The 22,565-nt window shown below is 44.5% G+C and overlaps 1 protein-coding gene across 5 annotated transcripts in view; it reads left to right on the plus strand.

Annotated features, from left to right (window-relative positions):
• CEP112 (centrosomal protein 112) overlaps positions 1-22,565 on the plus strand; it is a 404,486-nt gene that overhangs the window by 343,866 nt on the left and 38,055 nt on the right. For 4 of the 5 annotated variants that reach the window (XM_083148204.1, XM_083148203.1, XM_083148202.1 and 1 more), the window contains 3 exons: positions 293-394; positions 5,949-6,007; positions 7,407-7,734. In XM_083148204.1, coding sequence (XP_083004330.1) covers positions 293-394; positions 5,949-6,007; positions 7,407-7,413 — 168 coding nt within the window. In that variant the 3' untranslated portion in view covers positions 7,414-7,734. Of the gene's footprint in view, positions 1-292; positions 395-5,948; positions 6,008-7,406; positions 7,735-22,565 lie in introns of those variants that run through there. The other variant, XR_014444546.1, reaches the window with a different exon arrangement.

A 22,565-nucleotide genomic window follows, 5' to 3' on the forward strand; every position in this document is an offset into this window, starting at 1 on the left:
CAAGTCGACGCCAACATGTTTTTCACAGACAGCCTTTTTGTTTGTGATTTCCCAAGTTTCCGATGCCCTAAGCAACTGCCTAAAGGTGGTGCCAACCCTGATCATATACAGGAGAGTTTGAATTAAGGTATTAAATGTTGATGTACGTTTGTGGTGAGAACATACCTATTGGTGAGGTTATTAAAATCTTCCAGATATAAACTTCACTTTTAATAGATATGCTCTGTGGTAGACTTTGATAGCATTGTTTTTGATATGGTTATGAAGCATTGACCACTATGTTTCCTTCCAGATCATGCACATCCGTCAGGAATATGAACTAAAGATCAAAGGACTGATGCCAGCCACCGTGAAACACGAACTTGAAAATACGATCGCATCCCTAAAATCCCAGGTAATCCCTAATCAGTCTCATTTCATGGTGCCATCCACTGTGCAACAATAAAGCTCCTTGTAGGCGCAAATACAATATAATGCAATATTAATTTAAAAAAAAAAAGTGTTTTGGCCTCCTATTTAGACATATTTATATTGACATCCTATAAAATAAAATGCGAACGTTGCTCCTCACCTCTATGAGGAAATGCAAGTGTTGTTCATGCCGTTGGCCACTAGATGGCTCCCAATGGAGCAATTCAAGTGCTGCTCCTTGTGGTGGCACATATTACTGCTGTGGTGTTTCTTCATTTTGATGGCCTGGGAACTTTGTTGCTACTGCACATGTGTGGAAATACCTAACAATTTCTATGTAGCAAACATTACACAGAGCATACGCACAAACGTGCTGCTGCATTGCAGATGGTGGTATCAGTAATGTCTTGTTCTGTGATAGGCAGAATGTATGGTAGTGTGGCTGCAACCGTTGGTTGGCATGTAAAGATGCACCAGACAGTAACCGCATCTACACATAATGAACGTGGGTGTCTCAGGCATTGTGCATTCATATGCAGGTGTGTACACCAGGGTTGGGACATGTGGCATTATTTGCATAGGCAAGCAAAAGGCTGCCATGCCTGCATCCACCAGCCTGGGTAGCTTTTGACCTCAAACCTCAGGCTTTCAGCATTTTCTTAGAACACTTTAATTAAAGTCTGTAGTCCTATCAGAACTAGTACAGGGGCGTGCAATCTTATTTTACCTGGATTCCCAAGTGTCAATTTGCCATTGTTCCATAACCCCAAAGATGTGGTTCATGTCAGCTATTCAAAAGCCAATTCTTGTAGAAGTCCTGTCCCAAAGCAAAGGGTTGTAGGAACATAGTCTTATATAGTCTATATCTTGGTGATCTGCAGTGTTATGTTGCAGCAGTAGCATGCTACTACCCCCAGAGAAAAGCATAAGCCACTCCACAGCTGTAAGGATAGTATTGATATCCCAGCATCTAAAATCCAGATGGTTAGAATGCAGACAGCGGCATCCCAACATTCAATATTCTAACAGATGATGGTGAGTCTCTTATATATATTGGGTGTGTGTATAACGCTGGGTGGAGTCGTGGGAGGAGTTATACACACACTCACAGACTCAACACACTATTGCTACCGCAGGCTACCAAAAAAGTTACCCATTCCCCCTGCACACATCTCCCAAACAGTTTATGGGTCACCCACCCCGACACACAACTGCTATTTAGTATGAATCCACTGACCTCGCCACTGGAGGCGCACCCTTGGTACCGTTAGGGATGTGCCTCATGTAGCGCACACGCCAACAGATGCTGCCGCCGATACATGTGGGAGGAGCCGCTGAAATCTCAGCAGACGCTCACTGATGCCTCTGACACGCTCTCCTGCGTGTGTAGAGTGCAGTGCAGGACCCCGCAGCCGCTCAGCGCTCAGAGCCTTAGTCAGCTGTCTCGTCTCTGCCCTGGCACTCGCACGGACAGCACTTACTGCACATGCGCAGCAACCCTCCTGGTGATCTCCGTGCTCTGCGGCTGACTTCTCGCCGCAGGCCCGCAGCAGCAGGAGAATTGTCAGAAGGAGAATTGTCATGCTACCAAATGCTCCTGGTCTCCTGCCCAGCCGCTGACTCACATTGCTACCAAGAGCACACACTTCTGTCCTCCTACCCAGCTGACCTCTCCCCTGCAAACACACCCTCTATTCCCGCACCACCCACCACACCTTCCACCACCCACCCAATCTTGCTCCCCACCTGCAACACCAATACACATGCACCTACACCATTCACACCAACACCCCATCCACATCTGTACTGACATAATCTTTTGAGGGGCAACCTCAGTCAACCTTTCACACTCTACTCTGTTGCATGTGCACCCTCCCATCACCACAAAGCCCACCACACCTTCCCCCATCCATCCCACCACCACCTGCAACTCACCCACCTGTATCCCCACACCCCCCCCTACTCACCCACCTACCCCACCCCCAAGCACATTACACCAGCCATCCCCCTTGCACCCAACCCTCACTCACCTAACATACCCCAGTTCAAAAAAATGTATTATCTGTTGAATGATCAAAGATTTATTGTATTCATAAGTATCATTTGATTTATATGTTTGTATGTGTCCTGTGTACTGTATGTCATATATGTGTTTCTGCAATTATCTAATTATTACATGTTTTAAAAATGAATAATTAATTGTATGTACTTACATACATTCTCTTCAGGGGCAACTTCTTTGCAACATGCACCGTGTACACTGCTGCATGTGCTCCCAACCCTCCCCCGCCCACTCCAAAACCAAATACCTATCCCACCCTTACACCCCTCCCTCACCCAACCAACGCTACTCCCCCACCCCATATATATAACACACACCACACCCCCCAATCTCCTTTCACCATCCATCACACCCTTGCACCCAACCCTTACCCACCCAATGCAACATAACATGCAACACAACCGCACCTCCACTCTCTATAGCACACACCCCTCCACTCTCTATAGCACACACCCCTCCAATCTCTATATCACACACCACCTCTCTAATAACATATATTCTCTTTAGGCCCAACTTCACTACTACTTCTCTTACACAATAAAGACCTTCACAGGTTAAGGGGTGGAGACAGTTACGATGGTGTGAAGAGCACCCGTCTCCTCCATATTCCCGTACCAGGGTCCCATGCCACACCCCCAATTTCTAGCCAGTGTCCCCAGCACCTCCTCAATCCCCTGCCAGCATCCCCAGCCAAAACATCCCCCCCACCACCCCCTGCCCCTATAATCTCCTGCCAGTGTACCCAGCACCTCCACAATCCCTCAGCAGATTCCCCACTCGCACCCCCCAATCTCCCGCCAGTGTCCCCAGCACCTCTTCAATCCCCTGGCAGCATCCTCAGCCCCCCCTGCGAACTCCCAGCAGTGTCTCCAGCGCACCTCCACAATCCCCCGGCAGGGTCCCTAACCGCGCGGCCACCCACGATCACCCTGCATATTCCCTAGCACCACCTTAATTCCCCTGGCACCATCCCCAGCTGCATTGCCAAATACACGCCTCCCCCGCTCCTCAATGAATCCCTGCACTACCATGCGAGCGGATGTGAACACTTACGCATCTACTCATGTGCGGCTGCAATGAGTAAAAATTATTTGCTGGAAGCTCAGCATCAAATGATTTCTGTAGCCTTCACTCTGAAAAGTATGTCTACAGTATTCTTACATTTCAGATGCCTGCTATCTGCTGCCGAATATAACGTCAGCCACCCACACTATGGATGAATGCCCATGCCTACATTCACAGGGGTATGCCCAGCATCTCCATAATCGTCCCCGTATATCCCCCAGCCTGCAGTACCCATCCCTCGCCCACCCACGCCACCAACGCATTGCCCGTCACTCAACCAGTGCACCCCCGCACCTTACCAACCCACATGGAAAGCTCCCGCACATGTCACTCCAACACCTGCAGAATCCCCACACCTGCCACTACCCCACTCACACTTCCCCCAAACACCATCCCACACCCACATCCCCCGGGCACCCCAACCACACCCTCCCACAACACCACCACACCCTACCTTCCATCACCCCAGCATCCACTTGCAAATCACCACAACCGCACCTCCACCACCCACAGTACATCCACACCTGCACCTCCCCCATCCACAGCACGCACAAACCACATCCCTCACCCACGCCAACCCCATGACCGCCGTCCATCCCAACCCAACTATAGCACCCCCCGCACCTCCACCACATGCGGCCCTGCACCAAACCACACCACCCACACGGGCCAACCCCACACCTGCAACTCCACCAGCCATAGTATCCGCCCACCCACACCACCCCCAAGCACCTACCCCCACCCTTGCACCCGATCCTCACCCACGCAATAAATGCCTTCACAGGTTAAAGGGGTGCAGCCCCTTACGACGGTGTAAAGAGTGCGCGTAGCGTGCGATGAATCACCTAGTATTTTAATCTAAAACAACAACTCCCATACACTACTGCAACTTCTCCAAGCGGAGAAGTCACAGCCCATCTTCCTTGAACCGCCTGGCAGCATCGAATACTATACACTGTACGCGGTCTAGGGTGGCCAATCCCGGGATCAGGATTGGCGGGACCCCAGGATTTGGCCCCAAAATCATCGGGATTTCAATCCTGTGATTGGAGTCACTTGCTGAAATGCTGCCCATCTGTTCCTTACCCACACGCTCCTCTGCATGGCGTGACCTCATGTTAAAGGTCTCTCTGCCTGCCCCGCTGCCGTTTGCATGGCAGCTCAGTGGGGGCTACCCTGTACTCCCTACCCAGCTCACCAGCTGCAGTGTCTGTCCCACTCCCGAGCCGCACCGACTACGTAAGTAAATGTGCACGGCAGTCACTTGGGGGGGGGCATGGGAGGTATTTTTTTTTAAATTAGGGGTGCCAACCCTGGGAATCCAGGGATTGAGCATTTTTCAATCCCAAATCCCGGGATTGAAAAAATGCCCTGGGATTTGCATTCCTAATGTGGTCCTTTTGCATACAATGTATCAAATGCTATCCCAGCATGTGCTGCTAGAGGCTGTCTTGATCCAACAGATCCTTAGTGCAGCACTTTTGATGTAGGGGCTCCGATCCAATGCGCATGGGACCGCACACAGGATCGGATCTAAAACGCATACAATTTACTTTTTTTCCAGGCAAAATCACATAAGCGTATAGCCAGTTTAACCGTAACAATTCCCCTAGTGCCTAACATTAACCTCAATATTTGCAGTAGGGATCCGTGAGTATCCTATTGGGGAGGATTTCATATGTCAGTATACTGGCACCTATATCCCCTGTAAGGGGATATTATGCACTGAATTACTGACATTTGTTTCCACTGTGTAAATTCACATCCTATAACTGTTACACCAAATGTAGATTTACTGGATACTAGAGATGCCAATTTCGGGGTATTTTTTCAATCCTGGAATTCAGGATTGAACAATGCCCAATCCTGCGATACCTGGGATTGGCTTCCCTAATAAAAAAAACCTGCCCAAGCCACCTCACATATTTGCTTACATGTGCGGTGCAGCCGGGAGGGTTGGCGGTGAAGCCGGGAGCTGGGTGGGTTGATGCAGTCAGGGTGGGAGGGCGGGCAGCATTCCCAGGACAGAGGCTGTGCGACTGTGTAACCTGCGCAGCATGACCTCTGACCTCGTCACACTGCACAGAGCTGCACTGTCATGTATGGGAGAAGCCGGGCAGCTTCTGAGTACCTCCTCAGACGCTGACCAGCACAGCACAGTCTAATCCTGAAATACCAAGATTTTAGGGGCCAAATCCTGTGATCCTGGGATTGGCCACCCTACTGGATACACAATATAACCAAATAGTGGTTATGATAACAAAATACTGTAGAAATAAATGTACTTTAGCTGAATTCTGCGTTCTTAGCCCTACCAAGCGATACTCCTCACTCATCAATACTAAGATAATTGCATCTTATGTTGTCCACTTTAGAGGCTCATAAACTACTGTATGTGTTTTGCTGACAGGTGAACTCTCTACAGAAAAGAACTCAGGTGCTACAGGAAGACCTCACTTTTTATCAAAGGTAAGGTTGTGGTGGTGGGGGGTGTGACAAGTCTTTTTATGTCCTAAATCTGTCTTGTTTCCCCAGGGGAGGGTTGAAGGATTAAATTAGTTTTTCAAAGTTGGTTTCACTTGTGAAAAAAGCACCTTGTATTGTGTGAACAGGACTTTTTTGGGAGCCTGCCCGCCTGTCTCTCAACCGCATTGCTTAGTCAGGCTTTTCAAGAAGAGGACAAGTGCTTCACAAGTCCAGGCCTTCTTTCATGATGAGACACAAACTCCAAAACACAGCTGGGAGGTCGAGCGAGTGACTCACAATTACCAGCGTGATCATGAAATTATTACTCACTTCAAAGTGGAAAATAATAATTTTGTCACGGGTGGGAGCACAGGCTTGTGGCTAGAGTAAAGGTGTTGGATTTTCCTATCCCGGCTACCACCAAACCCTTTGTTCTGGACATCATTTTAACACAATAAATCCATGACCAAATTCATAAAATATTCTTGCTGCTTTACAAGTATACATCAGAATACAAGTGAATTAATGTGTAAAGCTGTGTAACAGTACGCTGAAAGAGTATAATGTGTGTGTGTGTGTGTGTGTGTGTGTGTGTATATATGTATATATATATATATATATATATATATATATATATACACACATGTATGTGTATATATATAAAGTTTTTGAAGAGGCACTCACCAGGGCTTATATCAAAGCAGTATTTATTCAGACATCAGCAATGTTGTTACAACGTTTCGGTCCTATTAAGGACCTTCTTCAGGTATATGCATCGCACAACAAGACACAGGACCAGTAGGATCAGCAGCCTAAAGCACACTGAACCGTGGAGCCTTTTTATACCCCCGTTTGATACCCATATTGGCGCCAAAATCATCTGGGCCAATCAGGTAATAGGGGGTGTGTCACAAAACTGAATATCTTACAGCTTAAATATATACTTAGCCAGAGTACCTGCCTGGAGGTGACGCCGATCATATAACACACACTTACTTAATTTCAACAATCACCTCAGCTTCTGCCGTTCTGGATGTTCTGTTACCCGATTGGCCCAGATGCTTTTGGCGCCAATATGGGTATCAAACAGGGGTTAAAAAGGCTCCAAGGTTCAGTGTGCTTTAGGCTGCTGATCCTACTGGTCTTGTGTCTTGTTGTGCGATGCATATACCTGAAGAAGGTCCTTAATAGGACCGAAACGTTGTAACACCATTGCTGATGTCTGAATAAATACTGCTTTGATATAAGCCCTTCTACCACAGAAAGTAGCAGACTAGCTTTCAAAGCTTTTGCTTTGAACGGGCGTACTAGTATATATATATATATATATATATATATATATATATATATATACATATCTGAAAACATTGGCAGTACAGTAATGGCTATCATCACTTTCCAGGTTATGAATGTCGTATGTACGAAGGATGACCGAAAAAGAGCAGGATCCCACCAAACAGTGAGCGCTATTTAGAAATTTTAAATAAAATCCACCTGAAAGCCCAAATATTTCATGCAACATGTTTTTTTTATTTATTAAGTGCATGACTATTTAATTGACCCTTTTCTGCAAGTCAGGGTTAACATACTACCTTTATTCACTTATTTAACCTTATTTTATATTAATCAATTTTATCAAACTCTGTGTACATCATGTGTATTTTATTGTTTGTTTGTTTTTTATTATCCAAAGTTTACATAACATAACATTAAAGATTTATTTTGTAACATTTCTGTTTCTCATTTCAAATCACGTGTAGTTTTTTACTCACAGTTACAATGTATTGAGCAGGTAGGTGAACGTGCATTCTTCATTATAGACAAAGGTCAGTCCAATTGGTGCAGGTTTTTTAATGAAACTTGCAGACATTTGCACAAACGCGCTTGTGAAGAAATGTGTCCAATCCAATTAAACATTCCTATTTGCAATACTCACAGTGGTATGGGATGTAAATTGTCAGCCATATGTGGTGTGACAGAAGTGCATAAAAAATGGGGTGACCTTTAAAAAGTGACCAATCCATTAGCAGAATCATATAGAAGGATGTTAGTAGGGGAAAATGATACATGGCTGATTTGTGCCTTTTTTTTATTCTGCATCATGTAAAAAGCTTTGCGAATTCCTGCTACATTGGAGGTTTCTGTGCTCACCTTAGAACACCTGCATTACTGTTTGACAGGTGTACCACCCCAGTCAAACTCCCCAGCTGAAGGAATTAAACGAAAAATGGCAAAACATTAGAAGCAAAGGTGCTTGGGGGTAATTTGCAGCCATTTTAAAGGGTACTTGTGTATTATCACGGTGCCCGTTACGTAGTTAGCGTAGTGTCCTTGTCAGAATCAGCGTAGTGTTCCCGCGGCCAGCGTAGTCAGCGTCCCTGTCAGTATCAGCATTGTGTTCCTGCAGCCAGCGTAGTCAACTTCCCTGTCAGTATCAGTGTCGTGTTCCCGCAGCCAGTGTAGTCAGTACGTTCGTGGCTAGCCGGAGCTTACATAGTTAGCGTAGTCAGTCAGCTCTTACTACATTGTGTGGGAACCATTGACCATTTTAACGTACCTGACATGACAGGTGTGAATGTGTTCATGAAACACCCCCACTATCCACGTCGGCATGGAGTTGATCTTATAAAGGATTCAGTATTGAATCCCGGCGTTCAGAATCCCGACGCCGGAATCCCGACAGCCGAAATGCCGACAAGGGGGGGACGTGGATCGCCCCCCCTTGCGGGCTCGCCACGCAGCGGGCCCGGTGCCTCGCTACGCTCGGCACACTAATTTATTCTCCCTCCAGGGGTGTCGTGGACACCCCAGGAGGGAGAATGTGTCGGCATTTCGGCGGTCGGGATTCCGGCGTCGGGATTCTAAACGCCGGGATCCCGACCGCCGGGATTTTAACTGCATCCCCTTATAAAGTGTGGCGAGCGAGCCCGAAACGTGGTGAGCACAGTGAGCCCCATGAGGGAATGCGGATAACTTGATGTGTATTCCACATCCCCTCGCGGGGCTCGCTGCGCTCGCCATGATTCGGGCTCATTTTAAGCCACGCTTCAGACTTGGGGGCTCGCTGTGCTCGCCACACTTTATACAGTCATCTCCATGCCGATGCGGAGTGGGGGTATGAACAGGTCGGGAGTACGCGGAGCTCATTGTGCTCGCCACACTTCAGGCTGGCGTGGATAGTGGGGGTTTGAAAAGGAGGCATTTGCCAGTATGTTACACGGAGCACTGGCAAATGCGTCCTTTATTGTGTATGAGACACACTTGCGCCCGCACCCCCCTTTGTGCACGAGATGCATGTGTTACCGAACCCCTAACCCCGTCTCCCTGAAGCGGACATGGGCAGTGTTACCGTACCCTGCCGCAAGAACTACTGAGATGCACAAGCACCTGAGACGCTTGTGCGTCTCAGGCAGATGGAGCGCCTCTCCGCCGGCGCCCGCATGATCGCCTCTCCACTGGGGACAGAGCTGCAGCTCACAGGGACAGTACAGTGACTGCTGCCTGATGGGGACACTACGCGGACTATACAGGGCTGCTATGGGGACACTACGATGACTACGCTAGGTAGCCGTTGGCCTAGTAGCGTTGGCTGGCGCTGTGATAATACAAAAGTACCTTTTAAAGTTAAAAAGAAAAATGCACAAAAATGGTCAAAAGTGCTTTTTTTTAACATAATGTAATGGAAAATGTTGGTGTAATTGGGGTTAGGCTGAGGGGAGGAGGGTTAGAGGTGTTAGGGTTAGGTTTAAGTGGCAGGATATGGGGGATAGGATTAGGCAATAGTGGGGAGGGAGGGGTTAGGGTCAGGCTGCAGGGGGGGGGGGGGAGAATTAGGGTTAGGGGGGTAAATATACTTACCTGACCCCTCTTGGGATTTCCTCCATTGGGATGCCGGCATCTGTATTTCGAACGCTGGTTTCCCCACCGCCGGTCATCCGCATGTATGCCCTCTTCTCTGCAGAGTCATGGAACTTCAAGGGGAAGCTGCAGATAGAGCCAGGCTCACCTTGACTAAGTTTCTGCACCTAGGTAGAGAAAATGCTTCCTTTCATCTATTGTTCTCAGCTGCAATACAATAGAGAGAACAATACAGCAAGGGGATTAACAGGGAATTAGTGTGACTGGTCTTTCTCAGTTAAAACGGATTGTGATTGGGGGTCCGTCGCACAAGACCATAAGAGTCTTAATATTTACATCAGAGTGGCCCCCTGCCAAGTATAGATGGTAGTTAGAATTGTGTATTGCAGTACAGGGGTGTGCTACCGCGGACAAAGATAGATGATATTTGATTTAGGACAGAGGGCCTTATTCTAGTTCACTCTTTCTGACAAAATCCTTCTTAGATGGACAAAACCATGTGCACTGCAGGGGGGCAGATGTAAAATGTGCAGAGAGAATTAAATTTAGGTGAGTTATTTTGTTTCTGTGCAGGGTACATACTGGCTACTTTATTTCTACACTGCAATATAGATCTCACTTTGAAGTAAAACCCCACCCAAATCTAATTCTCTCTGCACAAGTTACATCTGCAGTGCACATGGTTTTGTCCATCTAAGAAGGATTTTGTCAGAAAGAGTGAACTAGAATAAGGCCCAGAGAGTAGTTTGTCACTATGTGGTGCACCACATAGTGGCAAACTACTCTCTGCTCTAAATCGAATATCTTTCTCAGTTAATCCTATTAAAGGCCAAGAAGAAAAATGCTACATCTGTATGTACGACATAACATCGATTGTGATACTGTGGGATCATTCATGTGTTACAATAATTCCGGCAATGCCAAGGTTGTATGGTTACAGTGGTGTTTTTAACAGACTCAACTTTTTGCTGATCTTTAATACTATACACTCCTGCATTCAATTGGAGGCTCCCTTCGTACTTCGTTATATAAGTGCCGGCCATCACAGGGTTGTGGGTAGCAGTGGCCGGCCTGAGAGCAGAGGGGTTATGAGAGGAGGGGACCCGTGTGCAGGTTCCAATTGGGCCCCTCTTCCCCGGCGGTGCAGAGACTCTGGAATTGTGCCAGAGTCAATTGCACATACATGGGTCTCTGGGATAATTTTACTAGTGCAATTCACCAGACAATGGTCGCTGGAGCCATTTTTCCAGTGATTTTTGCATTGTGCAACCAGTACTGGACCGACGGAGAGGTGAGTTTCATTAAAGGCAGCACCCACCCTATGGAATGCCCTTCCACGCACATGAAGACTCTCCTCTAGCTTCCAAACTTACAAGCGTTCCCTGAAAACTCACCTCGTCAGGCAAGCTTATCATATCCAGAACCTCCACATAACCTCCAGTAGCTTTCATATCAAATTGCATCCCAGTCTTGTAATCTGGTTAGACCACCATGCTATGAAATCGTCCCAAATGGGATGTGTATAGCATCCCCTCTGACCTGACGCGTGGTCCCGTGCGCATTGGGTTGGACCCTACAGATTGAACCTGCTGCAGGTTCAATCTATCGAATCAGACCCATCAGCGACACATTGCAGGTACTTTTTAGCACCCACAATTTGTTTGTCCGATATGTAGGTGTGTGCCAGCGGTGAAGCACCACTGGCATACACCTATGTGCAGGGGCTGGCAGCGGTGGGGTCCAGGCAGCTGATATCGGCAGGCAGCTTGTTAGCTTCCATGGCTGCAGGTATTTTTAGTGGACACCTGGATAGAGCATCATCCCCTTGGTTTCGGCATCAAAAGCCGGCGGTCGGGATCCCGGCGTTCAAAATCCCGACGCCGGAATCCCGAACACCGAAATCCCGACAAGGGGGGGACGTGGATCGCCCCCCCCCCCCCTTGCGGGCTCGCTACACTCGGCACACTAATTTATTCTCCGTCGGGGGGGAGAAAGTGTCGGGATTTCGGCGTTCGGGATTCCGGCGTCGGGATTTTGAACGCCGGGATCCCGACCGCCGGGATTTAAACTGCATCCCATCCCCTTGTATGCCATTGTATGTTAGCAGGAATGGTGACTTTCTTATAAAAGCAATGGGAAAACTACTTATCTATTCATACAATAAAACTGTATGGGTTGTGTCTGTACTTAGAAATGTATTTGGGAAATATACATATAAAGGACTATGTGGGAGATTCTCTAAGCTAAAAATGCGGTAAAGACCCCGTTATCGGGTTTTTACCGCATTTTGGCATGCGGTGGGGGGCATCCCCAGAAAAATCTGGCGATGCCCCATAGAAGCCAATGGGCTTCTACTGCAACCCTCCTCCGCCCCGCACGGACCCCCGCCACCCCGCATGGCCCCCCTCTCACCTGTGTCCAGGCAGCACAGAGCTGTGCTGCCCGGACCTGTGACCTCCTCCCTGCACTGATCCTCTTCCGGGTGCAGAGAGGAGGAGAGCCCGGCGCAGCAACAGCAGCGCCGGGTGTGGGAGGGAGGGGGGACCTGCTGGGACCCGGCGACTCTCACCGCAAAGGACAGCTCTTAACGCAAGAGCTTTCCTTTGCTATAATTATCGCATATGTTAGAACATATGCGATAATTATAATTGCGATGGGCTGTGAAGGGGGGGCGGAGATTTTTAGAGAATCTCCCCCTATATATGATCAATGGTATAGGAAACAACTGGATCAATTTCAGTTGTCACTAATGTATAGTATACTGACCAAGAAAGAAACTGAGGTATGTATTATCCCAATGTGGCATTAGGGAGATGAGCAATAAAGGAAAAGGAAGACGCTTTACACTTGTTGTGAGTTCGCTCCGCTGAGCAATAACAGACACATGAGCGATGCTGTTGGCACTCATTTGTCTGGGTAATAAAAATAAGGATGCAAAAGGACATTTTTACATCCAAGACATTTTTATAGTGTAGGTTGTAAAATGGTAGTATTATTTTTTAGTGATATTAACAAAGCATTAAGAGATTCCTCCTCATTAGAATCTAAATTTGTAGTTGCTGACTTCGACTTTCTCGTCTGTACTTTTTTTTTTTTCCATGTGTGGCCCTTTTTCTATTTTCTTATTATTCCTGAGAGAACAGCCAGGGGTTTAAACTTCCTGTAAGCATCCTGGGAGTTGTGGCCCTTTTACAGCAGTACAGCTATACTCTCATGTCTGTGTCCGGACAGCTAAAGTATAAATGCTGACAGTAGAATAGATTTGACAAGTGGAGGAATTATCCCTGCAATCACAATGGTTCTGAGGGGATTTTTCCTATTACTGACTTGAAACATGCATAACAATATCCAGGTAAGGGCTTCAATTGTGCAGACAGCAACAGACAGCTCTATAATTCAGAACGGCAAAAAAAAACATCAAATATTGCATTCGGGGGAAAAGTTTCAGCCTACAAGGTCAGCAACGCTTGAAAAGAAGACTCTCTTCTGTACTTTGATATCTTCCACAAAAAGGTCACTTCTTTTAAATCTTGCCATTAGGGAAAGGCTGCTCTTTAAAGCTCCCTATCAAAGGAATCTCTTCCTTTTTTTTTTACAAAATTGCAAGTTGCAGAAACCTGAATGAGTGGATCAATTTTAAGTCGGCTTGCAAGAACTTACTTAAAATTAGGCATGCTATTGTGCCGGAAGAACTAAAGACATATAGTCGTGCTATTCAGTCCAAGGTAAAAAGAGGCCTAATGAGATAACTTTGTTCTTGCTGTTGAATTTTTTTTTAAGTATTAAAGGTGCATTTTTTTTCTTATTTCACAATCCAGAATAATGATAATATAATTAACACTATGAGGGAAATTTACGGAGATGGGAGTTCTAATTCAAATGGGATGTTGCTACAGGCAACCAATCAGATATTGTCTATTATCTATTAAAAGATCGTAATAAATAAGTCGATTCTAATTGGTTACACAGAGAAACATCCCATGTGAAATAGAACGCTCATCTTGACAAATGTCCCCTATGTTTCTCTAGGATTTAGTAGTTGTATCTTAGCAAATGGGTTTTGGCAATGGATGATCTGTGCATGGGTGGGGTATATCACTAAACCATTCATAAGGATTTATATACACAGGACTAAGTTATATTGTATTTTACTGACCTATTACCTCAACAGCAGTGCATAATGTGTGTTTTCATGTAAGTATAATGTCAAATACTGGTAATATTGTATTGAATTTTTATTGACCATTACTTACTGAAGCTAAGAGCAGCCATTTTGTTATCTGAGACAGTATTCATTCTGTCAACTCACTAGGATCTGCAGATATCACTAAATTATATATTATCATATCTTACCCTTATATTTAGACTTTTTATCATTTGATGGATGTTTATTGAGAAACTACCCATTTTTTTAAAACGAGTGTGTTTTACGCACACTTGTGACGCGAGACTGCATTCCAGCTTTGCAACACGATTGTCCATTGTGTGGCAAGCATAAGATAAATAAGAGTGCATAAAAAAACCCATCAAATATTGTCAACATTACATGCTAATGTTCTGGAGGCTCTAACAACGTTATTGTTAGCCACCTCTATGGGCATATTTCTTAACATTTTCAGGAAGATATCCATATCCATTTCCAACAGCAAAAGTAGCTGCCATAGGTTTCTGTTGGGGCTTCTATGCAAGTCGGGTTTACTAAGCTCCAAAATGCTCCAACACCTAACACAATCTGATTATGGCAGGATAGGATACTTTTCTCTTGGTCCCATTGATGCGTGTGCAGTATGTCATCTTACACAATTACACAAACATGGGCTACATTCATCTACCTCTGGAATCCCCAGATTGGCCTCTATAGTTGTATGTAGGCGGCAGCAGCCAACTTAAGCAAATAGACTTTAACATTGATGTCAAAAGCACAGATAAAACAAAAATTCTTATTTCAAATATCTCAAATACTTGCACTTCGCTATCTCTGCAATAATATACCTTTTAAAGATTTAAGCATATGATGTGGCTGTATACTCAAGATACCAGTCATCATCAGCAACTTGATTGTGAATGGCATGTTAAGTTGTATTTAAGAAATAAACAAATAAGTAGCAATAACTCCCAAAAGTGATGTGAGAAGCATCACTTATAGTATGGCCTGTTTATCAAAAAGTTACAGTTTTCATAGGTTTTGCTGCAGTCCGCATATGCACTAATACTGGAATGCGATACATTCCGGGGCTTGGATGTGGTGGGCAGTGCCATCTTCAGATTGGCCTTGCCCAATATAAACCTGTGGGCTTCTTTCGTGGATTCCAGCTTTGACAGCTCCAATCCTGGCATTCCCAACGGCACCAGGATGTACTTTCCGGCATGGTTATTGTTCCCCCCTCAGCAGCAGCAGCAGCACACACCTACAGCATGTGCTGTGCTGACAGCAGGCTCAGCATGAGCTTTTGCGCTGTCAGTGAAACGCTCATGCTGAGCCTGCTGTCAACACAGCCCATGCTGTAGAGGTCTCTGCTGCTACTGCTGCCCTGGAGGGGCGGAGGGGGAAGGGGGGTCAGACTAGGACCCCGCCAGGCCCCTCCAGCAAGCCCAGGCCCAGGTAATTAGTACCCGCCCCACTCTCAGCATCCCTGGAGGCAGGTATACATGCAGAATGGCGACAAGCTTCTCTCAATGCTTGCTGCATTCCGCCCAATAAGACTGGCAAACTTTTCCTTACAGAATCCTGATTGGCCCAGTAGCCTGTCCACCACAAATAACCAGCCTAGATATGCTTCACTCTGAATGTTCAGAGCACCAGAACGCCATTCTTTTTAGATAGTTACAGATAACTAATCTGGAGTGTCTTGGCATGTTAAAACCCACTTGGCATCTTAATAAAGTTCAATATTGCATACTTGCATCAAAATCAATCCTATTGTGTTCACTGTTATTTTCTCTCATTTCTAATATCTGTATCCCATTTTCCCACATTTTCTTTGATAAACTTTTTTTCAAATGCAAGTGTCTGATTTATGGCAGGGGTTCTCAAACTCGGGCCTCAGGACCCAAAGTAGCTCCCGTTTTCCAGATCACATTAGAGGTGCAGATCCACAGGTAGAACTAATTATTTCAATTGTCATTCTGTAAGGAAAACATGCACTGTGTGGGTTCCTGAAGACCTAATTTGAGAACCTGTGATTTATGGTGTCAGAACCGCACAAGCGCAGTGCAACAGCCGGCTCTTGCACACCCCCTGCTGACAGCTCACTGCGACTGCCAGTCTAACAGAGGGAAACACTGTAGAGGAAAGTAAGCAGAGGTTTGGGCAGGAACACAGTGCCAGGCAGCAATAGGCAGCTCTACATTTGTGAATGATCATATGCTTAAAGGTTGTGCAAGGTCCTTTTTCATCCTACAGAAATTCCATCCCTAAATCTTAAACGGCCCTGTCACTTCATGCTTGACCATTGGCCTACCAGGAAAACTGTGGAAATGAGGGTGTGCCCCTCTACAGGGAAAGGATATATTATATTTTTAATCCCATTTATCTGTTTACGCATTGCAAAAGCACCTGCATTTGTGCTGCATAAAATCTAGAACACCTGTCTAATCAAGGTGTCTTATTTATGTTGTGTCACAAGTGAAAAGGAATTTATATAAATCATTAAATAAAATATTTTTGGGAATTATTTAATATCTGGTTGTTAGAAGTTGCAGCAATCTCAATAGAACAGGATAAACAGAGTCCAAATTATATGGAAACCAAAAAAAGAACCTCTTGTTGCCAGACTATTAGTTTGTCATATACAGTACCAACACATTTGCTACAAACTCTGTTAAAGGCCCCCATACATTAGAGCAATTCACATGCAATTTGGGCTTTTTTATGCGATTGCGGTGATCAGTCGAATGAAAAGTGTAAAAAATTGCATTTGATTGACCACAGGTCCGAAGCAATGCCCTATCCTGTGCGCATCACACCGCAGCCTGCGAGTCGCACCGGCTGTAAAAGCATTCTCTTGGGTTGAGTCTGAGCCGGTCAGGCTCGGCTGGGATCGCATGCAATAAGAGATATTGCATGCGATCTTGCCATCCGGGAAGGTCTTGGGCTGCACATGGGGAGATTGCGTGGGACTTATCAGAGGGGGAGAAGTGTATGCCCAGCATTATTTATATATATTAAAACTTTACACTAGATATGGCTCTCCAGCTGTTATCTTTTGCAGACCTTTGAGTCTGTGACTTAGCCCCCTTATTGATCTCATAAAGAACAGTGCCACCTGCAGTCTGTGTAGTAAAGGCATGTTAACAAAAGATCAAATGTAATCAAAACTTCAATTTATTTTGTCACACTAAATTTTATCCAGTGCTGTATATCTAAACATTTTTCCCAGAAGGTTTTAAGCCCCAAATTCTCCATGGTGAGTCAGGGAATGGCGGTGGTTGACGGGACAAGACGATGCTCTGATCTCATGAAAGGCTGTTGGGAGGGCACTAGCCTGCTGCTCGGAGCGTGGGATACAGTGGTCTCTGTCAGATCGTGCAGCAGCAGGGTACAAGAAATCCCTTTAACATTTCTCTTTTTTCTGCTTTTAAAATCTATATCTGAAGTCTGCATGGTGTTAGCTCTGTCTTATCCCAGAGTTCACAAGCATTGTGCGGGTACCCTGGTAACTGATGGACCACTGTACTCACACCTTATGTCCTGGGATTAAATCCCACAGTTGGTGTCCTCCATGAATCAGTTTCTATTAGCATATAATCCAAAAAGAAAAAGCGTTCCTCAAACAATTGGTGTCATTGCAAGTATTCCACTGATTTATAAGCATTTAACCCTTAAGCACACTGAACAGGAAATCTCGACATTCTGAGCTACATTTTTCTAAGATGGAAGTTCTATTGATGATGGGACGTTTCCCACAGAAACCAATCTGATTCTATCTATCATCTTATAGAAGGTGCTAAATAAATAAGAATTAGAATCTGATCGGTTTCTATGGGCAACATCCCATCTTCAATCTCCCATCTTCGTAAATGTACCCCTCTGTCATTGGTTTGATGCTGCATTTTGCGTAACAGACTTTCAGCGTTGGCCGAAGTCAAAGTGCTAAAAGATTCAATTACAATTAGAGTCAAACCACAAGTTTGGGAATCTTCCTGTGTGAACCAAACCTAATTAAACTACTGTAGGTACAGTATTTATTCTAGAAAGGGCTTAAATACTGTAGAAACTACTGTGTATTATATGGCATTTTGCCTGTGCTATATTGAACAGTGTGAATGAATAAACATTCTTTGGTTGTACTTACAGCACTGCGGAAATGTTGGTGCTATATACATAAACTAGTTAAAAGCTTGTCAAAACGACTGCTTCTGCAATGTACTTTCACTTTGAGCTGTGACAGTTTTTAGTCCACAAGCTCTTCACCCTAGACCCTATCTGCTCCTAGCTCCAAACTGTCTTCACAGCTCGCTCTCTTAATATCCAGCAAGTTTGAAACAGATCATTGTCTCTGCAAATATTGCTGTCACTTTCTGTTATGACATATTTTAGCATACAAAGGAGTAATTTAGTCTGAGTGGCCTCTAGTGGCCAGTGGAAGTACTTCACCTCTTATAGGTGAGGAGTAGTTGGCCTTTTCTATTTATAGAGGATAGTGGTATTAATTTCAGTTTGTAATGACATCAGTAGACTTCCTGATAGTCAGGTTCAAAGAACATTGGTTGGTATAAATTAAAAAAAAAGTGATTTTATAATGATACGTTCATTATCGTACTCTGTGTTACACCTTCTAGTATACATAAAAAGAAAACCAGTATAGACTGGCAACAAAGTAGACTAAGCAGAAGTCACATCTCTGCAGCCAGGTGCTAAATATTGATATGCGATACAAAATCACAGAAAACCATAGTTTGGGATATTAGAACAGGTGGTGTATGCCGTTGTGACATCACTAAGCCCCTTGCCTTTATTGTCTCCTACATTGGTGAAAAGTTCATTTAAAACTATTTGTTACAATGTTTAAACCCTGTTGTGCACTGGACCCTCCAGGGGATGACTTCTAGAGTTAAGTAAATCACAGCACCCTGACAAAAGTAACGCAATAACACAAACTAACAATTTAGGTGTTAGGTTGCAGATAATTGCAGCAGTCCACATGTCACTCCTGCAATGGCCTAGGCTATTGGGGGTCACAGTGAGTGACCTTGGGCTCGACCTCTCTTGATAACATGAAAGGCTTTAATAGGTGGGGTTGTTTGGCTCTCAATCACTGTTAAACCGAGAACCTGAAAACATTTGAAGTTGTGTTTACATTATTCTATTTGATTGCTACTGTTATGTAGATACTGCCTGGTCCTTGGGGCTGTTTGTTAAGTGCACAGCATCCAACACCTCTAACCCCTCTATCTATCTCTAATGAAGAGGGGAAAAAAGACACCTTTATGTTGACAGGAATATAATTAAATATAACAAATATTATCATTAATAATTACATTAATCAAATATTAAAATAGATACCCACTCATTTCTTCTAATATCAAAGTATAGAATTGTTAAGATTACCTGACACATTGTATTTATTTTTATTAAATAAAAATGCTTTTACATTTCTCAGCATCCCTGAAGCACTAAAAGCATGACAAATGGTCCTAAAAGCATGTAAACCATGACAGGGATGGGAATCGTATTGGTTTCATAGTCTTTTATACGCTTGCACTTGTGGATGCACACTATAAGAATATCTGAAAATTATCTGTCCAATCCTGCTGGTTGGAATGAAAAGTTGATAATATCTGTAAGCAGATGACAGTCAACCAATTGCTCCCAAAAGCCAAAACACAGATTTAACTGATTTGTCTGAATTACAATTTTTGCCTGTGTTCCAATGTTTGTGAGTAAATAGTCAATTGTCATTTGCTCCCATACCAAATTTTGATCTAGATAGAGCAGGGGTTCTCAAACTCAGTCCTTAGGACCCCACACAGTTCACGTTTTCCAGGTCCACCCCAGCAGGTGCACAGGTGCATTCATTACACAATTGACACATTTTAAAAGATCCACAGGTGGAGCTAAGTATTTCACTTGTGATTCTGCAAGGAGGCCTGCAGAACATCCACTGTGTGGGGTCCTGAGGACCGAGTTTGAGAACCTGTGAGCTAGAGTCTACTAATATGCAGCTTTTTGTGAACCACCTAGCCAAAATTGAGCTGCATATACTGTTAACTGAAACCCTCATTAATGACCCGTGGGAGTGTTCATTGTTCATTGCTTACACACGGGCCGATATTTTGAACAATAACGTTCAGAAGGGCCAAAATGTGCACTGCAGGGGGGCAGATGTAACTTGTGCAGATTAGATTTGGGCAGGGTTTTACTTCAAAGTGAGATCTATATTGCAGTGTAAAAATAAAGCAGTCAGTATTTTCCCTGGACAGAAACAAAATAACTCACCCAAATCTAAATCTGTACATGTTACATCTGCCCCCCCCCCCCCCCCTCTAGTGCACATGGTTTTGTCCATTTGAGAAGGAATTTGCCTTTGCGAGTGAACAAGAATAAGGGCCCTTGCGTGGCGGATGTGGAAGCATAGCGGCTAGTTATTTGAAGTGGTTTATTATATTGGAATTAAGAATAAGGGGGGCATTTACTAATGGAAATTTGTAATAAATAGGTGTATTTGTATCCAGAAATACATTTATTTTTGACATTTACTATCGCAAAAATACAGCAATTCGTATTCGTATTGATAGCACATCAATATGAATACGAATTGCCGTATTTTCGGGATAGTAAATGTCAAAAATAAGTGTTTTTCTGGATACAAATACGCCTATTTTTTACAAATTTCCTTTAGTAAATTTCCCCCTAAATGTCTTAGGGGGGTATTCAATGTGTGCCGTGCTCCCACAGCCATCTTCCGACGGAGGAGATGGCTGCGGGGCCCTATTTAATGCTGTCTTACCCGACAGCATTGAACAGGGGTTCTCGGCAGAACAAGCCCGACATCACAAGCTGTCTATTTCCGTCCTCAGCTTCGCGGCCACGCCCCTTTCTCGACGCTCGGTGGCCGGGACATTGAATCCCGACCGCCGAGCTCAAGTCGAGCAAAGCGAGAACGGGACAGGGGCACGGCTGTCGAGCTTGCTCGACAGCCGTACCCCTGACATTGGATAACCCCCCCCTTAATGTGCCTACACACTGGGCGATAATATGAACAATATCATTCATTTTGGCGAGTGAACCAGAATAAGGGCCTATGTGTGGTGGACACCACCAAGATGAGATTACCAGGGCTCAGGAAATCGATATTCTGGAGTCAGTATATACCTGGACTGTCAAATAGTGTAAAGGGCAATACAGAGAGTGCAGAAGAGACAGCTGGCATAATAGATGTAGCACCAGGAGTGGGAGGGCCAGATGGACCAGATAATAACGTTCTCTGATATCAACATCAGACTGGAAGGAAACTGATAAAACAGGGAAATAGGTTTGCAGAATGTGCTGAGGAACCTATAGAAAACAGGCATAAAACAAGTCAATAAGATCAATCTTGGAAGAACATACTGCAGACAGCAGTGTCTTTTCTCTTGATCTAACAGAACACCTTATTGATCTAAGGATAACACCACCCCAAGCAAGGCTCTTTTAACATCAATACCATATGTAAAATGTTACGTTTTCTTTGAATATATTTTAGGTTTATTACTATTCTAGCATATGGACACACTTATACACAAGCAGTCATATGAAAGCTCTATTTTCTGAATTTATTTCAAATAGAACCTCATTGGGTACAGAATCACAGATGACGCATGTCCTGTGATATGAAGTCACACACAGGGATTACATACTCTGGACATATGTAGGAGTTTTTAACAAGAAAATAAGTTTTTTTTGCTGATTCTTGGCCCTCTGTATGATCGGCAGGACCTTAGCAGACCAGTCTGCCATCTGAAGTGATGTCCTAAAAGAGGTCAAATCCTGGGCTCTTGCTTGTTTCTACCTAAGTGGATTAGTATGTAGGACAAACAGCCTGTTGAAGGAGAGGAAGACTTTCAGAAACACCTGGCACAACAGAGCTTTTAATCCCGATGAAAAGGGTCTTTTCTCCACACAGAAAGCTCCCTGATCAAAGCTGTGTAAATGGGGGCATTCTATCAAAATGAGCAGAGCAAACATACAGTGACAAGTGTGGTGTCCCAGACACCTGCTGCTGTGCATGATGCAAACTAGCCATCCCAGAAACCTGCTGTACTGATCTCATGTATTTCCAATGTACTGTATTATTCATTTCTCACCATTTCTTATAAACAGATACAAACTTTTGAACACAACACAATTTTTAGGATATATCCAGAGCGCTATCTGTATACGGTTCTCCTCCTCCAGTTCTCGCAGATGATGTTTATGTGGAACAAAGAGAAGAATTAAATGTGTAGGATTATTACTTTTCTTTAGAAGGAAGATAAAGTACGACTTGAATAAAACGTACCACACTCCCAAAAAGTGTGTGCGTTAAAAACTCATAAAGGTATCTTTGTAATGGTGTTGATAGCCTTCACCAAAATACACCATGTGTTCGAGGAGTTTTTTAAACGTACATTTTCACTCACTCGAAAACAGAAGATGCACCCATATAATGGTTTCTTTTGAGTAAGCGTACCAATAACTCACAATTCACAAGGAAGTTTTCAAACATATCTGGGTTTCTTTTAC

This window comes from Crinia signifera, chromosome 6, assembly GCF_055691185.1.
Source record: "Crinia signifera chromosome 6, ASM5569118v1, whole genome shotgun sequence".
NCBI lineage: Eukaryota > Metazoa > Chordata > Amphibia > Anura > Myobatrachidae > Crinia > Crinia signifera.